We start from the raw sequence: 22,164 nt of genomic DNA on the forward strand, positions 1-22,164 counted from the left end.
CATGTTAGTTTGGGGTATATTGGCTTTCGAGGAAGAGGTAGTGAAATTAAAATTAGCCAATAGCATACATATTCAAATGCAATCGAAAGAAGCAAGAATTCTCATATCAGAATGATACACTAAGTGATATCTTGAAAATCGATCTTTATGAATCTGAATAAAATGTTTTTTTTTTTTGTATTTTCTTGAAAAAGTACTCTTTTATTAAAAAAGTACTCTTTTGGTACCAAACACGTGCGTTCCATCGGTGCGAATGAAATTAAAATAATTTTATTAAATAAAACAGTTCGGCCTTTTTTTCGTCGTCACTATCGCTGTCCATCTTCAACCAAATTCGAAATGAAGTTTCAAACCGATCAAACGTACATGTTTGACGTGTGTGGGTCGCTTAAGCGTAACCACAAAATGATGCGTAAGAATCCGTGTGAGTTGGGCTGACCGCTAGGGTGCAAGGGCGTGCATCCCTGATCTAGACCGAAGTCTTAGTATATTGATCACAATCTATCATTCCATTATAAGTTGTAATTGAACTATACCCCGAAAATTTGCTAAGTAGTTCCTCACATGTACGGCACTTGGAATAATATTTTAATACATATACTTGATCAGATTTTAATAGAGCTTCGAGATCAGCGAAATTCGCATTTTCCCACTTCGGTGGGTTGGAATTTTAAAGTTTAGGTTCTTGGATGATGAACATTTTTCAATAACTATTATTATTTTTGTTACCTATTTCAACTGTTAATGTTGAATATCTCTTCTAACTTACAATGTTTTATTCATTAATAGGGAACTTAATTTGAATTTGTTTTCTTTTTTCGGAACTACATTAAAAATTCCGTTGCCAAACAACAACACTACCCGACATTCTCCAATTCTTCGTCCAATGCTTCAATGCAATCGTTGACATTCAATGATTTGGAAACATGTTATTCTATTTTTTTCTCATTTTCTTTCTTATCGCTACAAAATGTTGTTAGCGTTCCATTGTTACTAGATTTCGTTCGTGTTTTGTGTGTGGGTGCTTTTTTATTTTTCTCTTTCGTAGCATCAATGTTGTTGACAATATTTGAAATTATTACGATGTTCCTTTTGTAGTGGGGGATGACAACATGTTCTGCCCGTGTCCCAGTCCAAGTGAACCGTAGAATTCTTCCGATTTGCGAGGGAGTCCAACCTTCGCATCCTGACACAATTATACGAAAATTGTTTGCAGTTCAATCCGGAAATTCCTTTGATTTTTGTTTTATTCATCTCCCCGTCCATCACTGTCACCATCACTGCCAGGGCTTTTGTCTTTTATGGTCCTCGGTTTGGTTTGTTGCACAACAACATTTTTAATTTTCTTAACGGAAGGTCCTTCGCGTGTTTATGAATTATGTCTGAAATTTTTGTTTTTTCCTTTTCCATTAGTTTCTGTTTTCCTTTTGTTGTCGTTGTTATTGTTTTGTTTTGGTGGTAGTAGTAATGTCCGCTGGAGAGATGACCGACCGGAAAAGGCATTCCCAGAAATGGTGTTGACGTGTGTTGGCGTTAGTGATTGTGTCCGAGATGACTGTGATGTTGATGCTGATGATGTTTCACACAATCAGATAATTTATTTATTTATATTTATTGTGTTTCATTCCATTTCAATGTTCTCCATTATGGCATCGAACTCAACAGGAAAGGCAGGGGCATTTTCAATGGTCAACACGTGTCTGCGGCCAAAGAATATAATGGCCATTTCCTTTAAAAATTAACACTTTTTGTTAAAGTCGATACCAAATGGAATTGACCTTTTTCACAAATACGAACCAAACAGGGTTCACATTGTCATAGATATAGTTTTTTTGCTGTGGGTTCGGATTTGTCAACCATTTTGTGTTGTTGAACTTTTGCTTTTTTAGGATAAAAGGAAGTTGAATGAAATGTCTCAATAACCTTTTAAAAATAAATTGACATTTGTGTTTCATTGCGAATTTACACGTTTGTAGGAAAACAAAATTGATTTGGACATTACTTACTAGGAAATATGTGAAGTTTTTTGTCCACGTTAGTCGAAGGTGTAAAGGCCAAAACTAACTTTGATATTATTTATATGGAAGGACAACTTCGTTAGAAAGGATTAACAGAATTTCTTTAAGGGAACCCCCCCATTCACGATTTTCAATGGGCTGGTAAATCAATACCAATGCTTGTTATGGTTTGTAACTTTGCACATATATAATTGAAGATTTAAAAGAGAAGAAAAATAATTTACAAAAAAAAAAAAAATTTGTTATTGTTTTGTTTTTTGTAATTAAAGAAAAGTTCTTATTTTTGATGGCGGGCATGATAACTCCTCACTGGAACATCGGAACCCGAAAATTCCAACGGTGTTAGAAAGAGTACATGTCTGGCTCTCGTATGAACTAGGATTATTGACTTCGCTCTAAACTTAACAAAATGGTGGACCTTTGAAAAAATATTTTTGGAAAATCGCCGATTTCTTACCAAAAACCAAGTTCAAAAATTAGGAAGATCTTCACCGATTGGCTTTATCCTAGTTCATACGATAGCTATACACTCACAGAGAAACGTGTAAAAATTTGAAATCGATTGGGTTATTAGTTTTTGAGTTATCGTGCCCGCCATTCACAAAAAAATGTTTAGAGAAAAACGCGTTTTAAGTTTGAGAAGCCCTTCTGCCGTCACTTGTTCTTTAGATTTTCACTTGAAATTTTGTAGGGACATTCATTAATTAGTGTAGATTCGAATTATATCAACAGACGATGACATTACCATACTGAGAACAAGGTGAATGGCATAAAAGTTCAGTTATCTCATTTGTTATTGTTGTTTTGTTGATTAAATGCGCTAAGTCCACATCATAACATGTCGCTGGCATAACATTAGGTAAAGACTCTAAGTCCAAACAAACTATATATATATTTATAATTTTTTTGGTTGCAAGGGCGCAGGAAGAATTCAGTGATAGTTTTCTTTCGATAAACATTTTTTTTTGCATTCCAACAATCATTTCAAACATATCTAATGTATTTTCTTTCATATATATTTACTACAAAAAAAGTTATTATAAATTTCCCTAAAATTTCAAAGGGCACCTTTGAACATACCCAGTAAACTCCAGTAAAAAACGGAGTTTCAAACTTTTGGCTTCGATTTCTCAAAATTTTCAAATGGGCATATGTATATTCATTTTAAAGGTTACATATGTACCTATTACTTATATGAAACCAAAACTTATAACATAAAAAATTTTATGAGGCTTGAAAGAAAAAAAGTGTTCAAAGGTGCCCCCCTCTCCCCTACTATTTGCATTGGTCCATCGGGAGGGTCGAGAAAATAGTACACTTTCAGCAAATATAAATACCAGTTCATGATTATTTGAAATCTTACAAATTTATACTTAATCCGAAAATATATTGCGTGGCTAAATTAATGTCTATTTATTTTAATTGTAAAAAGATCCGCTAACGACGTAGCGGACCTATGCTAGTAGCATATATAACGCACTAAAATTTATATTTACCTACATAATTATTGTGATTTGGTATATCGTTTTTTAATTCAACTTAGAAAAGTTTTTAAATATGGATTTTTATGGTTCCTTAAAATATCAGTTCATGGATTATGCTGCTAATATTAAATTAGTTGATATCCAGCAGTACACATAAATTGTTGAATTGTCGATATAGGGTTGACTACTATTGCAGGATGCCAAATATATGGTGGGGTCCTGGTAAGAATTTCTGCTAGGTTTTAATCAACGTCAATGGCAGTAATTAATGGGTTTCAACAATTTCTGGGTTCAGGTAACACTTGGTGCACAAATACGTTCACTCTATGTCACGTTCCAAACATAAAATTTTTGGAAGAAAATTTATTTTTTATATTCTCCAGTTGATGCAAAGAGGTAAAGGTTTTTGGTGAGGAAACTGATTCTTAATTGGTGCTGAACAGTTTCGCAAGTTTAGGAGCGCCAAGTGTCTAATTTTTTTTAAGGAAAAAATTGTTCTTTGCTGATTGTGTATAAATATGTGCAATTTATAATGTCACCAAAGAAAAAGTAATATAGGAAATCAAGCAGCGTGTTTTGACTCGGCTGAAGTTTTGTACGTTGTTGGAGTTACACTTGGTTCCAGTTTCCGCATCTACCCTGTGGGTAGAATATGAAAAGCACGTTTATGGTGTTTTTAGTACTCCAACTTCAGAATTCACTTGCCAATTTGAAATTATCGTGGTGGAAATTTTGATAAGCTCATAAAGTAGCAGTATACTTTTGTTAAGAGTATAATATAGTTGGCAAAAATTCACTGTAAAATATCACTATTAATTCATTCATTTTTACAGCCATCCTTAAAGCTTACCTCTTAATATGGGAATATTTTGTTGCACCATAATGTTTATAAAAATGTTATATAAGAACGGTAGTTTCTTCGTATACGATTGACGTGATTTTTTTTAGAATTTTTTAGTTGTTTAATTTGTTCACGATGTTTTCTTTTCAAATATTTGTAGAAAAAAAGAATTCCTGATCGCTTACGGAAGACGATGGCTTTTGTGGCTTGTTAAAGAATTGAGCTCGAAAAAGAAATGTCAAGATTATGAATAGTCATTGTGAGACCTTTTCGATAAATGTCGAAGATGTAACCATCTGAAAAATATGTTTAATACTAGAACGCCGAAGGCGGTCATTTTGACCGCTTTCCAATTTCAAGTACAAAATCAACTGTGCATTTAATGACACTTTTTTTTATGGTAAATTTGAATTACGTTTATTATAAAAAAATCACCAAATTTTAAAAAAAAGTGTCATAAATTTTGAAATTGGAAAGCGGTCAAAATGACCGCCTTCGGCGTTCTAGTGTTATATGGTATAAATGTTATGGTGTATTTGTTTGTTTACAAAACCATAAATATAACTTTTATATAAATTTTAGTGAAATTTTATATAATTTCCATTTATTGGCATCAAAATAAATTAATAGTTTTGTATTTTGTTTTTGCAAAATAGTCAGGCTGAATCCCAGTTTGCTGTTTTTATAAAAAACAATTATTTATTAGTGGAGAATGTATGTCATTGTCCGCCAAGTGGGTAAGACAGGGAAGACTATAGTTTCGGATCTCGCCACTGATCCTCATCAGTTCCCTTTGTTTTTTGTTGGGATATTCTCCCCAGAAGCTATTAATAGCTTCTTTACAAAAAACCTTTCAAACCCAAATGTCTCTTGTGACAATTCGAAGTTCTTATGATACGACCCCAATGAGAAGTTCGTTTCGTTGGCGCCTGACTTCGTGGTCAACAAGGCATTTGCTGACAACTACACTACATTTCCCACTGCTATGTGTCGTCACTTTGTGACGAATGCACATAACGTTGTTGTTGGTATTGCTAGTTAAAGCAATAAACCAAACAGTATGACCGTGCCTGCGTCTACAACTTCAGTAGTGTTGGCGGGTTATTTGGGATACCATTTGTATTTTGTTTTTGCAAAATAGTCAGGCTGAATCCCAGTTTGTTGTTTTTATAAAACAACTATTAATTAGTAGGGAAGGTATGGCATTGTCCGCCAAGGGGTAAGGCAGGAAAGACTATAGGTTCGGATCTCTCGGTTTTTCACGAAATAATTGACGGAACATTTGTGTGTACAGTACAATTATGTTTGTGTGAGAAAAAACGCTTATAAGCAACATTGATCTGTCCGTCCAAAAGAGCAATGCTTAATCAAAACAAAAATAAAATATATGTGTCAATACTAGATCAAAGTGACGAAAAGAAAACTCTCAAGTAAATTTTTAAGAAATGATTCCTTTTATTCATTCGGTAAGTTTTATGTATATATTTATATACACATCTGGTGGTAATTTCAAAACGTTTATTTTTGTCTAGGTAGAATCAATCTTTCAAGGAACATATTGGAATAATTTATCATACCGATGAGGGGATTATAGTTGTAACCAGAAGAAAGGTGATAACATATCATCTATTCTGAAGAATATTTCAGAGGTACCAAGGAGATACTACTCCCAAAAATGAAATTGTATTTGAACATAAATATGAGTGAAAAAACTGCTAATGTAACTATAAATAGGCATTTTATTACCAAAAAATATTGAGCGGTTTCTGTGATTAAGAGTTGGTGTTGGTTTTGATTCTTGGCTACGGTTCGTGTCCAATACAAAATATGACCAATATGCACAAAACGTTGAAATCGATTTGGATATAGCTCCATATACATTTTCGCCCGATTTTGAGTACATTTTGCACAGAAGAGGAGTTTGGTGTCAGAGTGACACGAAAATTTGCATAGAATGGCGAATTTGCGTTTTGTAGAAGTACACACATAGCCCATATATATATTCGACCGACTTCATGTTAATTGGACTGAAATTAATGAAGGGATGTATTTTGAGCAGAATTAAATGTTATATTTCTATTCACTGGGGTATACGGTGGTATACCTCGTGTTACACTGGCATATCATATCGACTCCTCTACTCTGTAGATATTCACATTTTTATGTACATCTCAACGATATGTATACGAACTGGTACATTTAAACATTTCAAGTACCCAGCAACTGTCAGACACTAGTGTCAAATGTGTTCATAATTTCAGCTATGTCGCTGACAATGTGTTTTCTTGTTGGAATTCATTCTTATTTTTTCTTTCGTTCATTCAATGTTCCGTTATGTCCTGCTCATCACAATGCAGGCATTGAAAATGTAGTTGACTACTACTTCGACTATTTGTGGCATGGCGGAACATTCTTAAACGTGGCAAACATTTATTTTTATATCAAAGACATTCATTATTTTTAATGTGTGTCTTCTCATTTACGCATCATTGTTACGTTCCATCTATTCATTGATTTCGTGTACTTTCTTTATTTGCGGAATGTGTAATACAGGGAATTCTTAATCGTTTCCTTTTGTGTGATGCTATGTGTTATGTGAAAAAGGGTATTAAAAAGGGGGAATGGCATAATTATCGAATATACTCGAGGATAAGGTATGGCGATAGAGCATAGGAATGTAAATTATTAGTGGAGACAGCATTTTGAAAAATACGACACTACGTAATCTAATATATTTAGCAGTTATATTCACATTTTACATCGAAATCGCCTATTTCTAATGATTTCGAAATTAATTAGAAATATTTTAAACCTTTAAACACCAGCCCTTGTAGCTATAAGGTTATAAATTGTTTTAGTCCCAATATTGCCCATACACAACAAATTTTTTGGGATATTGGAGGCTAGCATACATCAGAGCTATATAAATGTTTGGAAAAAAGACCCACATATAAAATCAATTGCTTCAAGTGCTCAGTACAATTTTTTAACTGAAAAGTCTATAATTAGACATTCCAGGTTTTAGGTAAAGAAAATACTTTTGGATTATCTTCGAGTTTCGAATCTCTCTGTCCGTCTGTTGATGTTAAATTGTAAAATTTTATGATCCGAATGAGATGAAATTTGGCACAGCTCACCTATTTGGCGAGGACGAACCCTATTGAGAAAATCCGTTCGTATTTAGATATAGCTCCCATATTTATTTTTGTTCGATGGTGCACCAATAGTTCGATTATTACTAAATGGTTTTGTAAAGTTATTATGACCTACTGGCTGAAAATATTCTGTGAAATCGGTTCAAATTTACATATAGTTCCCGTATATATTTTCATCCGATTTAAAGTAAATGGTGCACTTAAGACCGCAAATATGATAGATTGGCACAAGTAAATAAAATAAAAGACTGAAAGTTAGACCGATTGGTACGAAACTTTTCACAACGTATTTATGTTAGTATAGGCCTATTCTGTAACTTTTTAGCAACAATCGATATTTATTATTTTACAACAATTTCGTTTGTTTCTTTTATTGTTTTTATATTATATGTGTGTCAAATTTTACTGAAATCGGTTCAACTTTAGATAAAGCTCCCATATATATTTTTGTATGATTTTAAATAAATGGCGCACCAAAGTCCCAAAAATAGACAGATTGATGCGGAACTTTGTACATCGTTCTGGTGTTAGCATTATTTAGATATAGCACCCACATATATAATCGACCGATTTTAAGTAAATTGTGCACCAATGACCCAAAATATGGCTGATTGCCACAAAATTTTGCTTAAATCAGTTTAGATATATCTCCCATATATTGTCGTCAGATTTTTGGTTTGTATGCACAAAAACCCCATAAAAAATTCAACATAACGTACTAAAGCTAGTACAATCTATATATATATTGGTCCAATTTTAATTTAATGGTGCAATAAAGAGTCAAAGTTTGGCCGATTGGAATGGACTCTAAAACTGTCCGAATAAAATAAAGATTGCATAAATGAAATTTAGTATAGATTGCATATGGATTGATTTAAGTCGATCACATAATTAAGTTCGACCAATTCGATGTCAATGTCCTTCAAAAATGAGACATCTGTTAGGATTCATCTAATATAGTAGGCCCTGTCATTACTTGTGTAATATTTAATTAGACCCCTCCGAATGTAGTTTATCTGATGCGTTACAAAACCATCTTGGAAAAATAGGGCAACTTTTTGAAATACCCAATATAACTATCCCGCCGATTATTCATTACGTTATAAGTCGAGGGACTTTAGTGGAGTGGGAAATAGTAGATGTAGATTACCCTTATTGTGGAAACATTTGAAAAATTACCCTGAAAAGTGGTTACAATTTTGTAATTTTGGTGTCCAGTGTGTTACAAGATATCATTGAAAATCATTGGCCTACTTATATGTAACTGTCAGAAGGCTATAAAATGTTTGGGCCGGCTGAACTTAACGCCATTTTCAGCTTTTCTGTTTTGGGATGAATATATTATGTCTATGTGAAAATGAGTTAACCCCATAACATTCATCGACGAGAAATATTGGAAGTTTTTACTTTCGACGAAGGTCGAAGTGAAATCCATGGAGAGGATTATGAGTTAATCGGTTTATGTGGTTTTTGAGTCCATCGATATATATATATATATATATAAATTAAATTGTTAGTTGCAATAATTATAGAATATAATGTTTACATTCTTAATCAGAGTAAAATGTTAGTTTTATATAGCCACTAGCTGGACCCGTGGCGCTTCGCTGCCCATACTTAAGTGGTTAACACAGGATAGTTCACGTAGAAATGCTACTTTTTATTGATAGGATTGATATATCGTTAGCTAAAATGCAAAAAGGTGTAACTATCAAAAGGATACTTGACCGCAGACGTGTAAAACTTTGTCAACACATGTAGTTTATTGACATTCACAATATTCATTCAAAAAGTTAATTTTCAATTTTTTGTTAGTTATGCCGTTTTGCATTTTAGCTGACGATATGTGTTATAGTAGACCCAATTACTGTTCGACTATATATATTTCGAAGTATAATGTATCAGTACTAATACCGTAGCAGCTGGTAAATGTATACGATATCTGATTTGATTCAATAGATTAGAAATACATTTTTAAATAATCATTGATTAACAGTGGTATTATTAAAAACAAACTTGGCTTGACCTGTCTCAACAGGATTATACACTAATATATTTTCTACAATATTCACATGTTTTGCAATAATCGTTGAAAGACCAATAAAATCCTTCATTCCCATTACCACCTACCTTTAAATCTGTATTCTCATCTGGTTCCCCATTATATGGCTGGGATCCCTTCACATTGTATTATTTTTAACGAACATAGATTTAGTCTTCTTCTTAACTCATGGTTGTATCATGTTCTTAACTCGACATACCTTTGTATTTTTAGTAAACCAATGTCAAGTTCGAAGATAGAATTTGTGGCTATCCTCGAAATAATAGTTTTAGTAATATCCGCCTGATCAACTAAACCTAATTTCTCAAATAATGGATATATTTTGTTTTCAGGTCAGCTATGATGATAACCCGCCACAGATGTCAGATTATTATAACTTTTAATCCATCGTCCGCATTTCGCTTCTGGATATCTCCCAATTATTGCTGATGCATACTTTTATTGAATTCATATTCGTTTTCTCCAATGGTGGTAGAATTATTAAAATTAAAAAAAGTTCAAAACGTCATCATAAACGCAAACGGACGTACATAACTACAAAACAAAATCGAAATTGACTTTTTGTTTGATTATTGTTTGTCTAATCAAACTACATGTTTACACAAAAATTTATACAACTAACATCAAAAACAGCGATTTTTACGGTGGCCCTCATATAGCGGTACCCCAAATTTATTTTCTTCATATTTTTTAATTAATCCGCTATAATTAGATATATGGTTTCCCCCTGGGTGGAGAAGTACCCTGTGCAAAGTTCTATCGTTATCGAAGAAATATTTAATGTATTTAGTGCAACATTTACATAAAATCGGTCGAAACTGTATATGGGAGCTATATCGAAATCTCAACCGATTTTCACGAAACTTTACACACATTACTCTAGACTCAATTTGGTACGATTTACAAATTGTAGTCTCAATCAGATATTTATTATTCACTTTGTTGTTCTACAATTGTGTAGTAGTTGCGTCCTTTTGTTTCAGAAAATATCAAGTCAAAAGGACATAACTGACATAAAACCTTTAAAAACAAAAAAAATTTCAAAAAATTAATACAGCTCTATAGTTTGTTTAAACTTTGAAAAAAATTCCAGCCATGCTCCATTTTTATAGATTTTATAAGGTTTTTTTTTTTTAAATAAATACGGCTCTATAGTGCGGTTAAACTTTGACCATGCTCCATTTTTTGCTTCTCCTGTAAAATTAGTAAAAATGTAGTTACGTCTGTTTGCATTTATGATGACAAAAAACTGAAAGATTTTTTTTTTTCAAAATGACAAAATGTGAAAAATATTACGTCAATAATTTTTCATTTTACACAAATTTTATTCCAATGTATATGAACATGACAATAGAGAGATGAAAAGAAGTAGACGTTAGCGGAATTATTGAAATGGTGGATTTATAATTACTGATAATAAAATATTAGGGCAAAAAATTATGAGTTGAAAATTGTAAGTAAATTCCGTCCATTGAATCACCCCAATTTTCATGGGGATGATGCGTATTTGCAACCAATTTACTCAACACATTTTAAAACGGGAATCTGCAACGCCCCTTAGGATATATGCCATTTCAGATTTGTGATTACTTGTGATGCTATAACTCCACATTCACGCGAAATTTTAGGATTTTATCTAGCCTATGAGTTTTCTAACGGGTAGAATGAGGTGCTGTAAAATACTCAATAAATTCTGTTGAGCGGTTTTGATAATTTAAAAAAAAAGAAATTATTTTCTCTGTATGTAAATTATTTAAATGCAACGGTGAATGCATTTTCCCAAATCGTACCACGGTCATTTTTGTATAGATGATGTGTTTTTACACCTACGTTATTCAGACAAATTTTGAAGGCCGTACCTGTAACCGTTTCCAAGATATACGCATATTACATGTTTAGAAATTTTGAGGTATGTTTACTATTGATGCTATAACTCTGCAACCACGCGGAATTTTTGAAGTTTATCTAGCCTATGTTACTTTTAGGGCATGCCACGATATACTGTGTAAATCTCATTAACATCTGTTCAGCGGTTTTTGCGTCTATCGGTAACATACATCAAACAATTTTTTTTTCTATTTTATATACATATATAGATGGTCGACTACGAAATTTTACACATGTACATTTCTGCTACTGCTCCTGAGATAATTGAAAACTGTTGAAATTTCTCGTCGTTTCAAGATTTTAAATAAATTTCCATTGGAATTTGCTGTAAAGTTCTCAATTGATAGAAGGTTTGCTTGCAAGAATTTTTCTTATACAGTACATAGCTTTTGCGTATTTATCTTTAATTTTATTTATTATTTATTTTATTAATTATTTAGTTTTTATTTAAGAATGCTACATTCATTCTACTACTTATGGATACATATTCCAGAATATATCATTTGCAGTAATCGCATCCAAGCCTATCGCATATCTTGAGTGAAAAATATTTCTTCAACATTTCATTTTGATGGGTTTCTGGTTCATTTAATGATTACGGATATGCGAAAATATTCTGTGTGATATGAAAGTTGAGTCAATGTTTCATACACATAAACAATGTGTGAGTGTTTGTGGCATTCTGTTACATCCCAATTTCCATTAGGAATTACATTCCTCCTTCAATCGTTGTCAGTCATTTTCAACATTCATATCTCTTGAAAGGTATGCGTATGTGTGTGTGTGGGTGGGTGAAAGTGATCATTGTTGGCTCGTGTTCGGAAATAAAAACAATTATTTACAGGAAGGTAAACAGCATAAATTTGCAGGATTTCTGTTAAGTAATGTGCAAAGAATATATATGTTTTGTTCTCTAACATTTGTACATTTGACTACAGCATTGGGTCAGTACAAAATGCGGCTAGAAGACGACTGATGCTGGAACTTTATTATATGGGGTATCTTAAAAAAATGCAAAGGGTGATTTTTAAGATTTTGGATAGTTTGAAGGTACAAAAGGGGTTACAAAAATTTCGGGCAACATGAACTTATAAACTTTTTTCGTATAACACATATCTATATATTTCTAGTTTATTAGCGAAGACCGAAGGCTGTATTGTGGGTAACACGTATTTTTTATTATAATCTAAGGTATGTAATGTTTTTATACATTTTCTTTTGAAACGCCTCTAGGTTCTATTAGACCATACCTTTTTGCAAATATCACCGTAAATCCATAACTGGTGGGCGTCCTTCATCTATTGCCATATTTTTTGGCCTAATGTTAGACAATGTCAATGTTATAGTCGTCGTTGGACTATTTACAAGAGGGTCGGTAGAAGTAAAAAAGAACAAAAAAAAAACGAAAAACAAACATATAAGGTAAACATTATGTTGAGCCCCAATCTAATCGTAAGGAGGAACCTTACATTTTTCCTTAAGTGATTCGGGTTTCTTTTAGCTGGACAAAAATCTCATAAATTAATAGCAAACATTTATAACTTCTTGTCAAAGTTGTATATCCCCCCAATAAATGGACTATTTGTTTGGGGATGAATAAAATGTAGATATTCGGAATGCTGCCACTAATAAATGACCATCTGAATGGGAACATGTTATGGGATAGTAAATAATTTGATATATATATTTTTTGTTGTTCTTGCTTTGTTTTTCATGCCATTAAATCAGGGAGAATTTGTAAAGTTAGATTGGATAGAGGAGGTGGTAAATGTATCATCATATGTCTAAAAGATTTACACCTACACGAGGAAAAGGTGTTTTTTCATGTTGGGTGTAGTTATTTATAGTTTTTAACAATCTTGTTAATAATGTACAGACTTTCAGTCTGATTTGAACCAGTCCATAGAGTGTGGGGAAATGCTTAAGAATAACTTTCAGTTCGCATTAGATTGTTAAAATTTTTCTGTTAGATTTGTTCAAATTTTGGAAATTTTGAATTCCTTGTGAAAATTAACTGAATGAAGTACATCCATTTGGTATGCTGCAACACAGTGCGCTATCCACATTTTATCTCGACACAAAAATCTATTATGTTCGATTTGGTACGCTGTCTTCTAATTCGTCCTAAGTGGACAAACTTTAGTTATTTGGTATATCATTTTGATAAAATCGGATGTAAATATATGTGGAAGCTTTATCTAAACCTAAAGCATCTTCAATCCAATACGCTATGCAATATGTCATGTAAAGCGAACCGACATAAAAATATATGGAATGGAAATATTACCAAAACATCTGTAAAAATATAAAAAAACCGTGCATTTAAATAAGTTTATTAGCTAGATATTTATGCTTTTTTCGATATTCGATGCCTCTGGATCGAAGTCAGTGATGTACAGTGAGAGCTTCATATCGAAAACGCGATAGCCGGATGAGCCTCGATGCCGAAGTGGCCCAGTCTCCCCTATCACACAATATTAATTTATCACAGAATATTATTTCAGAGAAATATTCCATGAAAAAATCAGTAATTTCTTAAAATATCAAGGATTGAGGACGCTGTTGATTACTATCTAAATTTACTTATTTAAAAGAAAACATCAAAATGTTTTTTTAGTTTTGACCAAGCAAAAATTGGGTCAATTTAGTTCTCCATATATAATATTATTTTTATTTCAGAATACATTTTGCGTTTATATTTTATTATACCTATTTATTTGTGAAATAAACTTTCGCTATAAGTTTATTTTTAAGTCTTCCTTTACAATTACCACAGAAGTTTAACTTTCTGCGGATCTATATTCCGTGCCGATAATTCGCGATATTTGCACCTTCTTAATCGATTACAGTTCAAGAACTCCTCTTTCTTAATCTTTCATATTTTCCGAATCATGCTTTCAGAGAGTAATCTCTTTTAGCCATACGATTCAAATTGGATGTTTTACACATAAAAGTGGTTTGGTTTATAATTTCACCCTTAATAATCGCAGTTAGCCAGATCGTTTCATCATGTAAAAATTGTGATATTCGGCTTACAATAGTGGTCTCTGGAGCGACTAGAAAACCATAAAGTTTTTCTGACCATAACCGGAATCTCGTGTAAAATTTTGTAGCGATTCGCTCGACATTTTTTGGTCCATTTCATCCCTTAAATATTAACCGATCATTATCAAAGGCAATCAGAATATTGCATGATTGCCTTATGTGGAAGGGTATAAAAATACTAATAATGGGCAATATACAATTCTTTACTAATTTTACCATTTGTGATTTTACAAGTTTTACATCCCGGGCAGGCTGTCTATATGATAACCTTCATCACGTTGTACACATACAAGTGACGATAATCTATATGGGCAATATTGCCAATTTTTAAATATTCCATTAAAAAAAATCAGCTTTTTTGTTTTCGTGGTACATCAATGATTTTTGGTACACATATAGAGAAAAATGTTCTGACTCCGTTCGCGATCAAGTTTTTGGTTGATGCGCGCAAAAGTTATCGAGGTTTTAATTTTTGGCATAAGAACAAAATCTTAAAATTACGCGATTTATTATATTGACCTCCGTAAATAAGAATATTAATATATTATAATAATCGCGAAAAAGTTGCAAATCTTCGCGAAATATGAGAAAAATAATAAAAATATAGGAGATAACGTCAATATTTTCATTAATTAATGTTTATTTATTTTAACTATAAAAAATCCTCTAACGACGTAGCGGGTCTATGCTAGTATATACAATATACTGGAGACAGAACAAACATATAATCGTTAAAAGATCATTGAAATGAAATCGTGCGAAACTAAGTGTGTGATCTATATAAATATATATGAAACAATTAAGAAACCCATACACATACCATTCTGAAATCTATGAAAAATTGCATGTCAATTCATGTCAAAATAATGTATGTGGAGCTATATGTAAATCTGCGCACAATTGAGCAACCGTGGCAAGCGTAGGCTCCTCGGTGCTCCATTAACTTAAAATCAGGCGAAAATATATATGAGAGATATGTCTAAATCCAAATCGAATTTTGTAATTTGGTGCACCATTTAGATAATATCTGAACCGATTTGATTCGGATTTAATCAAGTAGGCTGTGCAAAATTGCGTCTCAATCGGAAAAATATATGGGGTTTGGTGCATCATTTCCATAAAATCGGGCAAAACTATGTATATGAGTACGCTGTGCTAACTTTTGTATCGATTGAAAAAATATTGGGAGTTTGGTGCACCATTTACCAAAAATCGGACGAAACTATATATGTGAGCTATATCTAAATATGAACTGATTTACGCAAAACTTCGTACACTTCAATATGGACCTAATTTTGTTCCAATCGGAATAATATTTAATGTTTGGTGCACCATTTTCATAAAATCGGACGAAACTATATATGGGAGCAATGACAACAAACAAAAGACAACAAAACTTCAAAGACTTCAAACTGGACCTAATTCAGTACTCTGAGCAAATTTTTTTTGATCGGACAAATAAATATTGGGAGTTTAGTGCGTCATTTACAAAGAATCGGACGAAACTACATATGGGAGCTATATCTAAATCAGAACCTGTATAAAATTTTGTTTCAATCGAACAAATATTGGGTGTTTGGTTCACTATTATGTAATATCGGACAAAATATATATAGGAGCTATATCTAATAGAAAGTGATGCTATGCATATTCTCAAAAGGTACCATGTGTCTATCTCGTTTCCTTCTGCATGTTACAAACATATGCTCAAAGACATAATACCACAGTGTGGTGAAGGGTATAAACATGGAATTAACTCGTGCATAACATGCGACGTAGAATATCAACAAAAATACATCAATGAACTGAAATCTGTGTATGGCGATAAAGCACCATCGCATAGCGCTTCACAATAAAACTGAATTTTTAAATTCAATCGTGGCTACGATCACTCAAAGAAGTAGTTCCTGATGGTTATCCAAAAACGGTCATTGTACCTTAACAATATTGATGTCGTGTGACTTACCCTAAGATGTCTCTATATTAAGGCATTTCTTTGAACGATTTGACACTTATTCAAAAAATACTACTGTGTTTGGTGTAAAGAAAAAAAAAGAAAAACGAAACGTCACCATCAGGGCGCTTCGAAATATCGTCACAAGTGACGAAAGTGTATGAAACCGAAATAGAACAGTAATTGGCCATGTGGTTACTCAAACACGAACGAAATTAAAAGATTTTTTTTTGAGTTCTGAGTGGTACATCATAAATTATTTGCTAAGGTCTTCGAAAATAATAAAAACAAACAGAATCCCTGAGCACTATGATAATGTTGTATCAGTGGGATAATCTGTTGTGAAATCGGAAGAAAATATATATGGGAGCTATAACTTAATCTGAACCGACTGTCACTAATAGATTTCTTCTTTGGACCAATATATTGAGCTGTGCCAAGTTTCATCGCTATTATATAAAAGACGCAATCTGTGTTTTGTTTTCAAAAATACATGGATAGACAGAAAGATGGACGAGTAATCATAAATCAAGTGATGCTACGTAATTAAAAAAAACTATGGGTCGATCTCCTTCCCTTTTGCATGTTACAAAAATATGTAGGTACAAATTAACCCTTTGTGATCCAATGTTGCTCATAAACAACAATATTTTTTATTTAAAAATATTAAATATAAATATTTTTAAATTCAAAAACAAAAATATTTAAATTTTAGGCAAAATTATGCATTTGTCAATAAATATTGGAGGGCAAAAAATTGTGTATATAAGCTCCTAATTATTTAAATTGCTTCAAATTCGAATTGACGAGTAATCATAAATCAAGTGATGCTACGTAATTAAAAAAAACTAGGGGTCGATCTCCTTCCCTTTTGCATGTTACAAAAATATGTAGGTACAAATTAACCCTTTGTGATCCAATGTTGCTCATAAACAACAATATTTTTTATTTAAAAATATTAAATATAAATATTTTTAAATTCAAAAACAAAAATATTTAAATTTTAGGCAAAATTATGCATTTGTCAATATATATTGGAGGGCAAAAAATTGTGTATATAAGCTCCTAATTATTTAAATTGCTTCAAATTCGAATTTTACCCCAAAAATTAATTTTGATTTTTGTAAAAAATTATAAAAAAAATATTTAAAGTGGTTCTTACTTCTTACATTTGCTTTTATTGATATGGGATTTTTAAATAGTGTACTGTATCTGCCAAATGCAAGGATGTAATAAATTTTTGTGCATATCCTATTTAGATAAGTTGCATTAAATCTGTGCACGAAAATTATTCTATGGCCGCGAAAAAATTTCGGTCTCAAAGGTTTAATATAAGAATTTGTACATACGGGGGGACTCCCATTTATTTATAAGAGATAATGCAAAAAAAAAAGAAGCAACGACTGACCTTTTATGATCCATAGCGCAACTGGAACTGATAAGGCATCATAACGCGTGTCAATATTGCTTACAGCAGTATTGTTTACTTCGTTGAAAGCAAAACATTAAAAAGAAATGAAATTATTCATAATTTTATTGCTGATCGGAATAATTAATTTAGTGTACTCAGAAATTTTACGTAAAGAGCACTATGTAAGATCTTACAAAATATGTATCCGGGTTAAATTTGATGTTAACTTCATAAATTATTAGGATTTAGATGACAGTGAAGATGATGTATTTGTTATGCAGTTGATATTAAGTAAACTGATTGAATTGCCTACGGCTACATCTAAAATCAACAATGAAATGAAAGGTGTTAACAAACGGTAAAGCATGGTGATCAGTACTTAATTAATATTGAATTAATGCTATTGTATACTTTTCATTTTATTTTATAGGTTCTCTCAATTGGAAAAGAACTTCGATGATGTGAACAAAAAATTCGATGGTATTTCCAAGACATTTGAAGAATTTAAAGTGGACGTTTTTGAAAAATTCCAGGATCAGGAACAACGTTTTAATGAGTCGATGAAATCATTCGGAGCGTTTAATGAAAGGTAAGTGTTATTCGGGAAGATAAATTACAATATATTATGCAGGTTGTTGGTTGGAAAACGTGGCCACAGGGAGGTTGATACATTTAATTCATTAAGTGGAGGTTATACGGTAAGGTGTATTAATTACAGGCAGTTTGGTTTGTAAGATATCGCTTTTCAACAGAATCAGCTGTAAGTCGTTATTGTGGATTCACATTCTGCCTAGGTGACAAATATTGACTTATGTTTCGGGTTAGGCCCCATATAACGGTACCCCGCAATATTCGATATTTTTATTGCAATTGCTTATTTTGGATTGTGTTATGGTAGAACCAATAAGGAAAGTAGTAAAGTCGGACGGAGCCGACTATATGCTACCCTTCACCCCTTCGAGTATATTCAACGGATGCATCCTTATAGACGTCGTATTTTTGAAGGTCCATTAACATGAAATTGGATAAACTAAAATAATACATGATATTTATCTACCTGTGAACCGACTTAAATCAATCATAAACATGTCATTCTCCAACCTATGCCAAAATTTTCATATGGATAGATATAGATTTGTTCGTTTGTATACATAGGACATGTCTGCATTTCTACAAAATGTAATCTGATAAAGATTAGGAGTTTGGTGAACCATTTACACGAAATCGGGAGAATGTATATATCAAAACTATATCTAAATGCGAACCATTTCAACGATTAAGGTTATACTAAATTCAATACGATTTGGGCATAGTATCCATATCTGAACCGACTTCAACGTGTTGTGTGTTAATCGGTGTTATTGTGGCTCATTGGTGCACCATTAACTTAAAATCGGATGAAACTACATATGGGAGCTACATCGAATTCTGAACCGATTTCAACAAAACTTGACTAAATTCAATACGTTTTGTGCATAGCATCCATATCTGAACCGATTTCAACGTGTTGTGTATTAATCGGTGTTATTGTGGCTCATTGATGCACCATTGACTTAAAATCGGATGAAAATACATATGGGAGATACATCGAATTCTGAACCGATTTCAACAAAACTTGACACACGTTATGTTATAGTAACTTCAGTACGTTATGCAAAATTGTGTGTCAATCAGCCATATTTTGGGGCTTTGGTGCACCATTTACTGAAAATTTGACGAAACTATATGGGAGCTATATCTAAATCTAAATCTGTTATACTAATTTCAGAACGTTGTGCAAAATATTGTGTCAATCGGCCATATAACGTTATATACCAAACTTCGGTATTTTGGGGAGTTTGAATCATGGTTTCATCCAATGTTAATTCAATGTAATTTTATATTATGGATCCATATTGAGTAGAAAATCTACATACCCAATCTACATATATGATTTATCAATTCTTGTGGGGTGTTGAATCTCCCTACCACAGACCGGTACCACTCCATTTTCTGTATTGTGGTATAAAGGTTTCTGGAAGTTTAAAAGTTCCGCTTCCTTTTCGCTATAAATACATTTTAACGGAATTTTCTCATGAGAGTAATTTGATATATCGGATTATTGGTGAATAAAAAATTCATTTTTGTGAAAAATACTTAAGTTCGACTGGGGTGAACTATGTATACCCTCACATAGTTATTTGAAATAAAAATATAGGGAACCTGGACAGACGGACGGACGTACATAATTCGGCTCCAAAAGTGATTGTATGCATATTTTCAAAAGTAACTATGGGTCTATCTCGTTTACTTTTGAATATCGGATATGCACAATAAATAACATGGAGCTCGAGCACGTCAACAGCCGATGGAAATCAGAAAGATTTGCTGACGATATTGTCGTTTTGTTCGGCTCATGTCAACCAATTTTTATGGTTGTTTGAGATTATATCTCAGCGGGATTACAATGAAAAGGACAATATAGTTATTGATGAATATAGGAATATTTGTTGAGAAAATTAAAATAATATTTATTTGCTAAATATACCTCCAATATCATTAACCAGTAAATTATTTATTTATTTCGATATCAATGTGTTGGATAGTATTAGTAAATTAATGTCTACACTTTGTTAACAGAATTGCTGACATCAATCAACTAATGAATAAAACGGCTAATGAAGTTTACGCATATAAAAATGAAGTAAAAGTTACCTTAAATGAGAACAAAATATCACTTGATAAACTGATGACTGAGGTTCTCCATGATAAAAAGGGGTAATGTATTTGGATGCAATTTGCAACTTATTGTGTCGTATGAATATTTAGCATGTCAACAAATTATCGTATCAATATATAATTTGCTTACTGTTTTTAGTATCAAAGATCTCAGCTCTCGCGTGGAGAATTCAATCAAGGGTCAATCAACCATAAAAACCGATATTTTACAAATTGTAAAAGAGAATAACGACGTTTTTCATAAGGATGTGAACAATAGGTAAGTTCAGTGTTCAACCACTGGAAAATATAATTAATATGGCATTTTATATATTTGTTAGAATCAGTGACATAAGTGGATTGCACGGCAAATTGGCGGCAGAAGTTTCAACGTTTAAAAATGATATATTAACAAAATTAAACCAACACAGTGGGTCACTAAATAAATTGGAAAAGGGAATTGAGGATTTTCAAAAAAGGTATTTGCACATACATATATTTATAGAGATAAAAAAAAATTACATATGTACACTATTTAATTTGTAATACTTGTTTTAGGCAAGAAAATCAAATTAAAACTCTATGGGAGAATGGTTCACTAGAAAAGAAATCCAGTTGGACCACTGTTCTACGCCGTCAAGATGGTTCGGTCAATTTCAACCGCAAATGGTTGGACTATAAGAATGGTTTTGGAAATCGTAATTCAGAGTTCTTTATTGGAATGGAAACACTACACAACTTAACGTCAAATGGTTTCCCACATGAAATACTGATCACATTAACGGATATCAATGACGTTCAGACCTTTGCCAGATATGATAACATTGTCATCGGCAGTGAGGCTGAGAAATACGAATTGAAGGAGTTGGGTGTGCACAGCGGCTCTGCTGACGATGCATTGCGGCATCACGAGGGCGAACAGTTTACAACAATTGATAGGGATAATGATCACGACAACAGAAGGAATTGCGCGGAGGTCTTTATGGGCCCATGGTGGTATTATCAGTGTAATCCTAGCAGTCAACTATTTGGTCCATATGAAAGTCACAAATATGGTCAAGGACTTCGGTGGAATCTTAAGCAGCTAAACAATATAAAATTTGTTGAAGTTAAAATTAAAAATTAATAAACAAAAATCATTTGTTTAATATTTAATTTTTTCCAAAGAGAAGAAACAGAAACTGTAATATTTATGGAACAAAGACACTAATTTGTGATGAAATCTGAATGTTTCATTAACGATTTATTTATGCACAACAATATTGCATTATTTTTATACGTTTAGCCACCCAAAATGTCGAATAGGAATTGGTGAAAAAAGTTGTATGTTTTTCTAAAAAAAAATTAGCAATTTTAGATTACGTAGTTGTCGCTGTAATTTGCTATTTTGGATTAGTGCTGCTAGCGCCGTCTTTTGCTCTAATGGTTTGTCAGATTTTTGATCAGATTTATGTCCGGAAAGTCTAGTTTTTAATTTTGTTTTTGTCGTGCCAATGTATACCTTTTGGCATACATCACCTTCGTCACCGTTACATGCTATCCTAGAACTACATTGCACTTATCCTCTTTTTTTGTCTTTGTCTTTGTTTTACTGAACATATTATTAACAG

At 32.4% G+C, this 22,164-nt stretch overlaps 1 protein-coding gene across 1 annotated transcript; it reads left to right on the forward strand.

Moving 5' to 3' along the window:
• Positions 1-405: 405 nt before the first annotated feature.
• LOC133330576 (protein scabrous-like) lies at positions 406-21,622 on the forward strand (the record flags this gene model as incomplete). Its single annotated transcript, XM_061539014.1, has 7 exons — positions 406-424; positions 1,414-1,577; positions 18,100-18,215; positions 18,288-18,446; positions 20,715-20,834; positions 20,896-21,033; positions 21,113-21,622. Coding segments are annotated over exons 1-7 (1,226 nt in total), but the record flags the coding sequence as incomplete, so codon positions are not given.
• Positions 21,623-22,164: the final 542 nt, after the last annotated feature.

Source organism: Musca vetustissima, unplaced genomic scaffold, assembly GCF_032173495.1.
Source record: "Musca vetustissima isolate MV318-11 ecotype Yass unplaced genomic scaffold, APGP_CSIRO_Mvet_v1 utg13049, whole genome shotgun sequence".
Classification (NCBI taxonomy): domain Eukaryota; kingdom Metazoa; phylum Arthropoda; class Insecta; order Diptera; family Muscidae; genus Musca; species Musca vetustissima.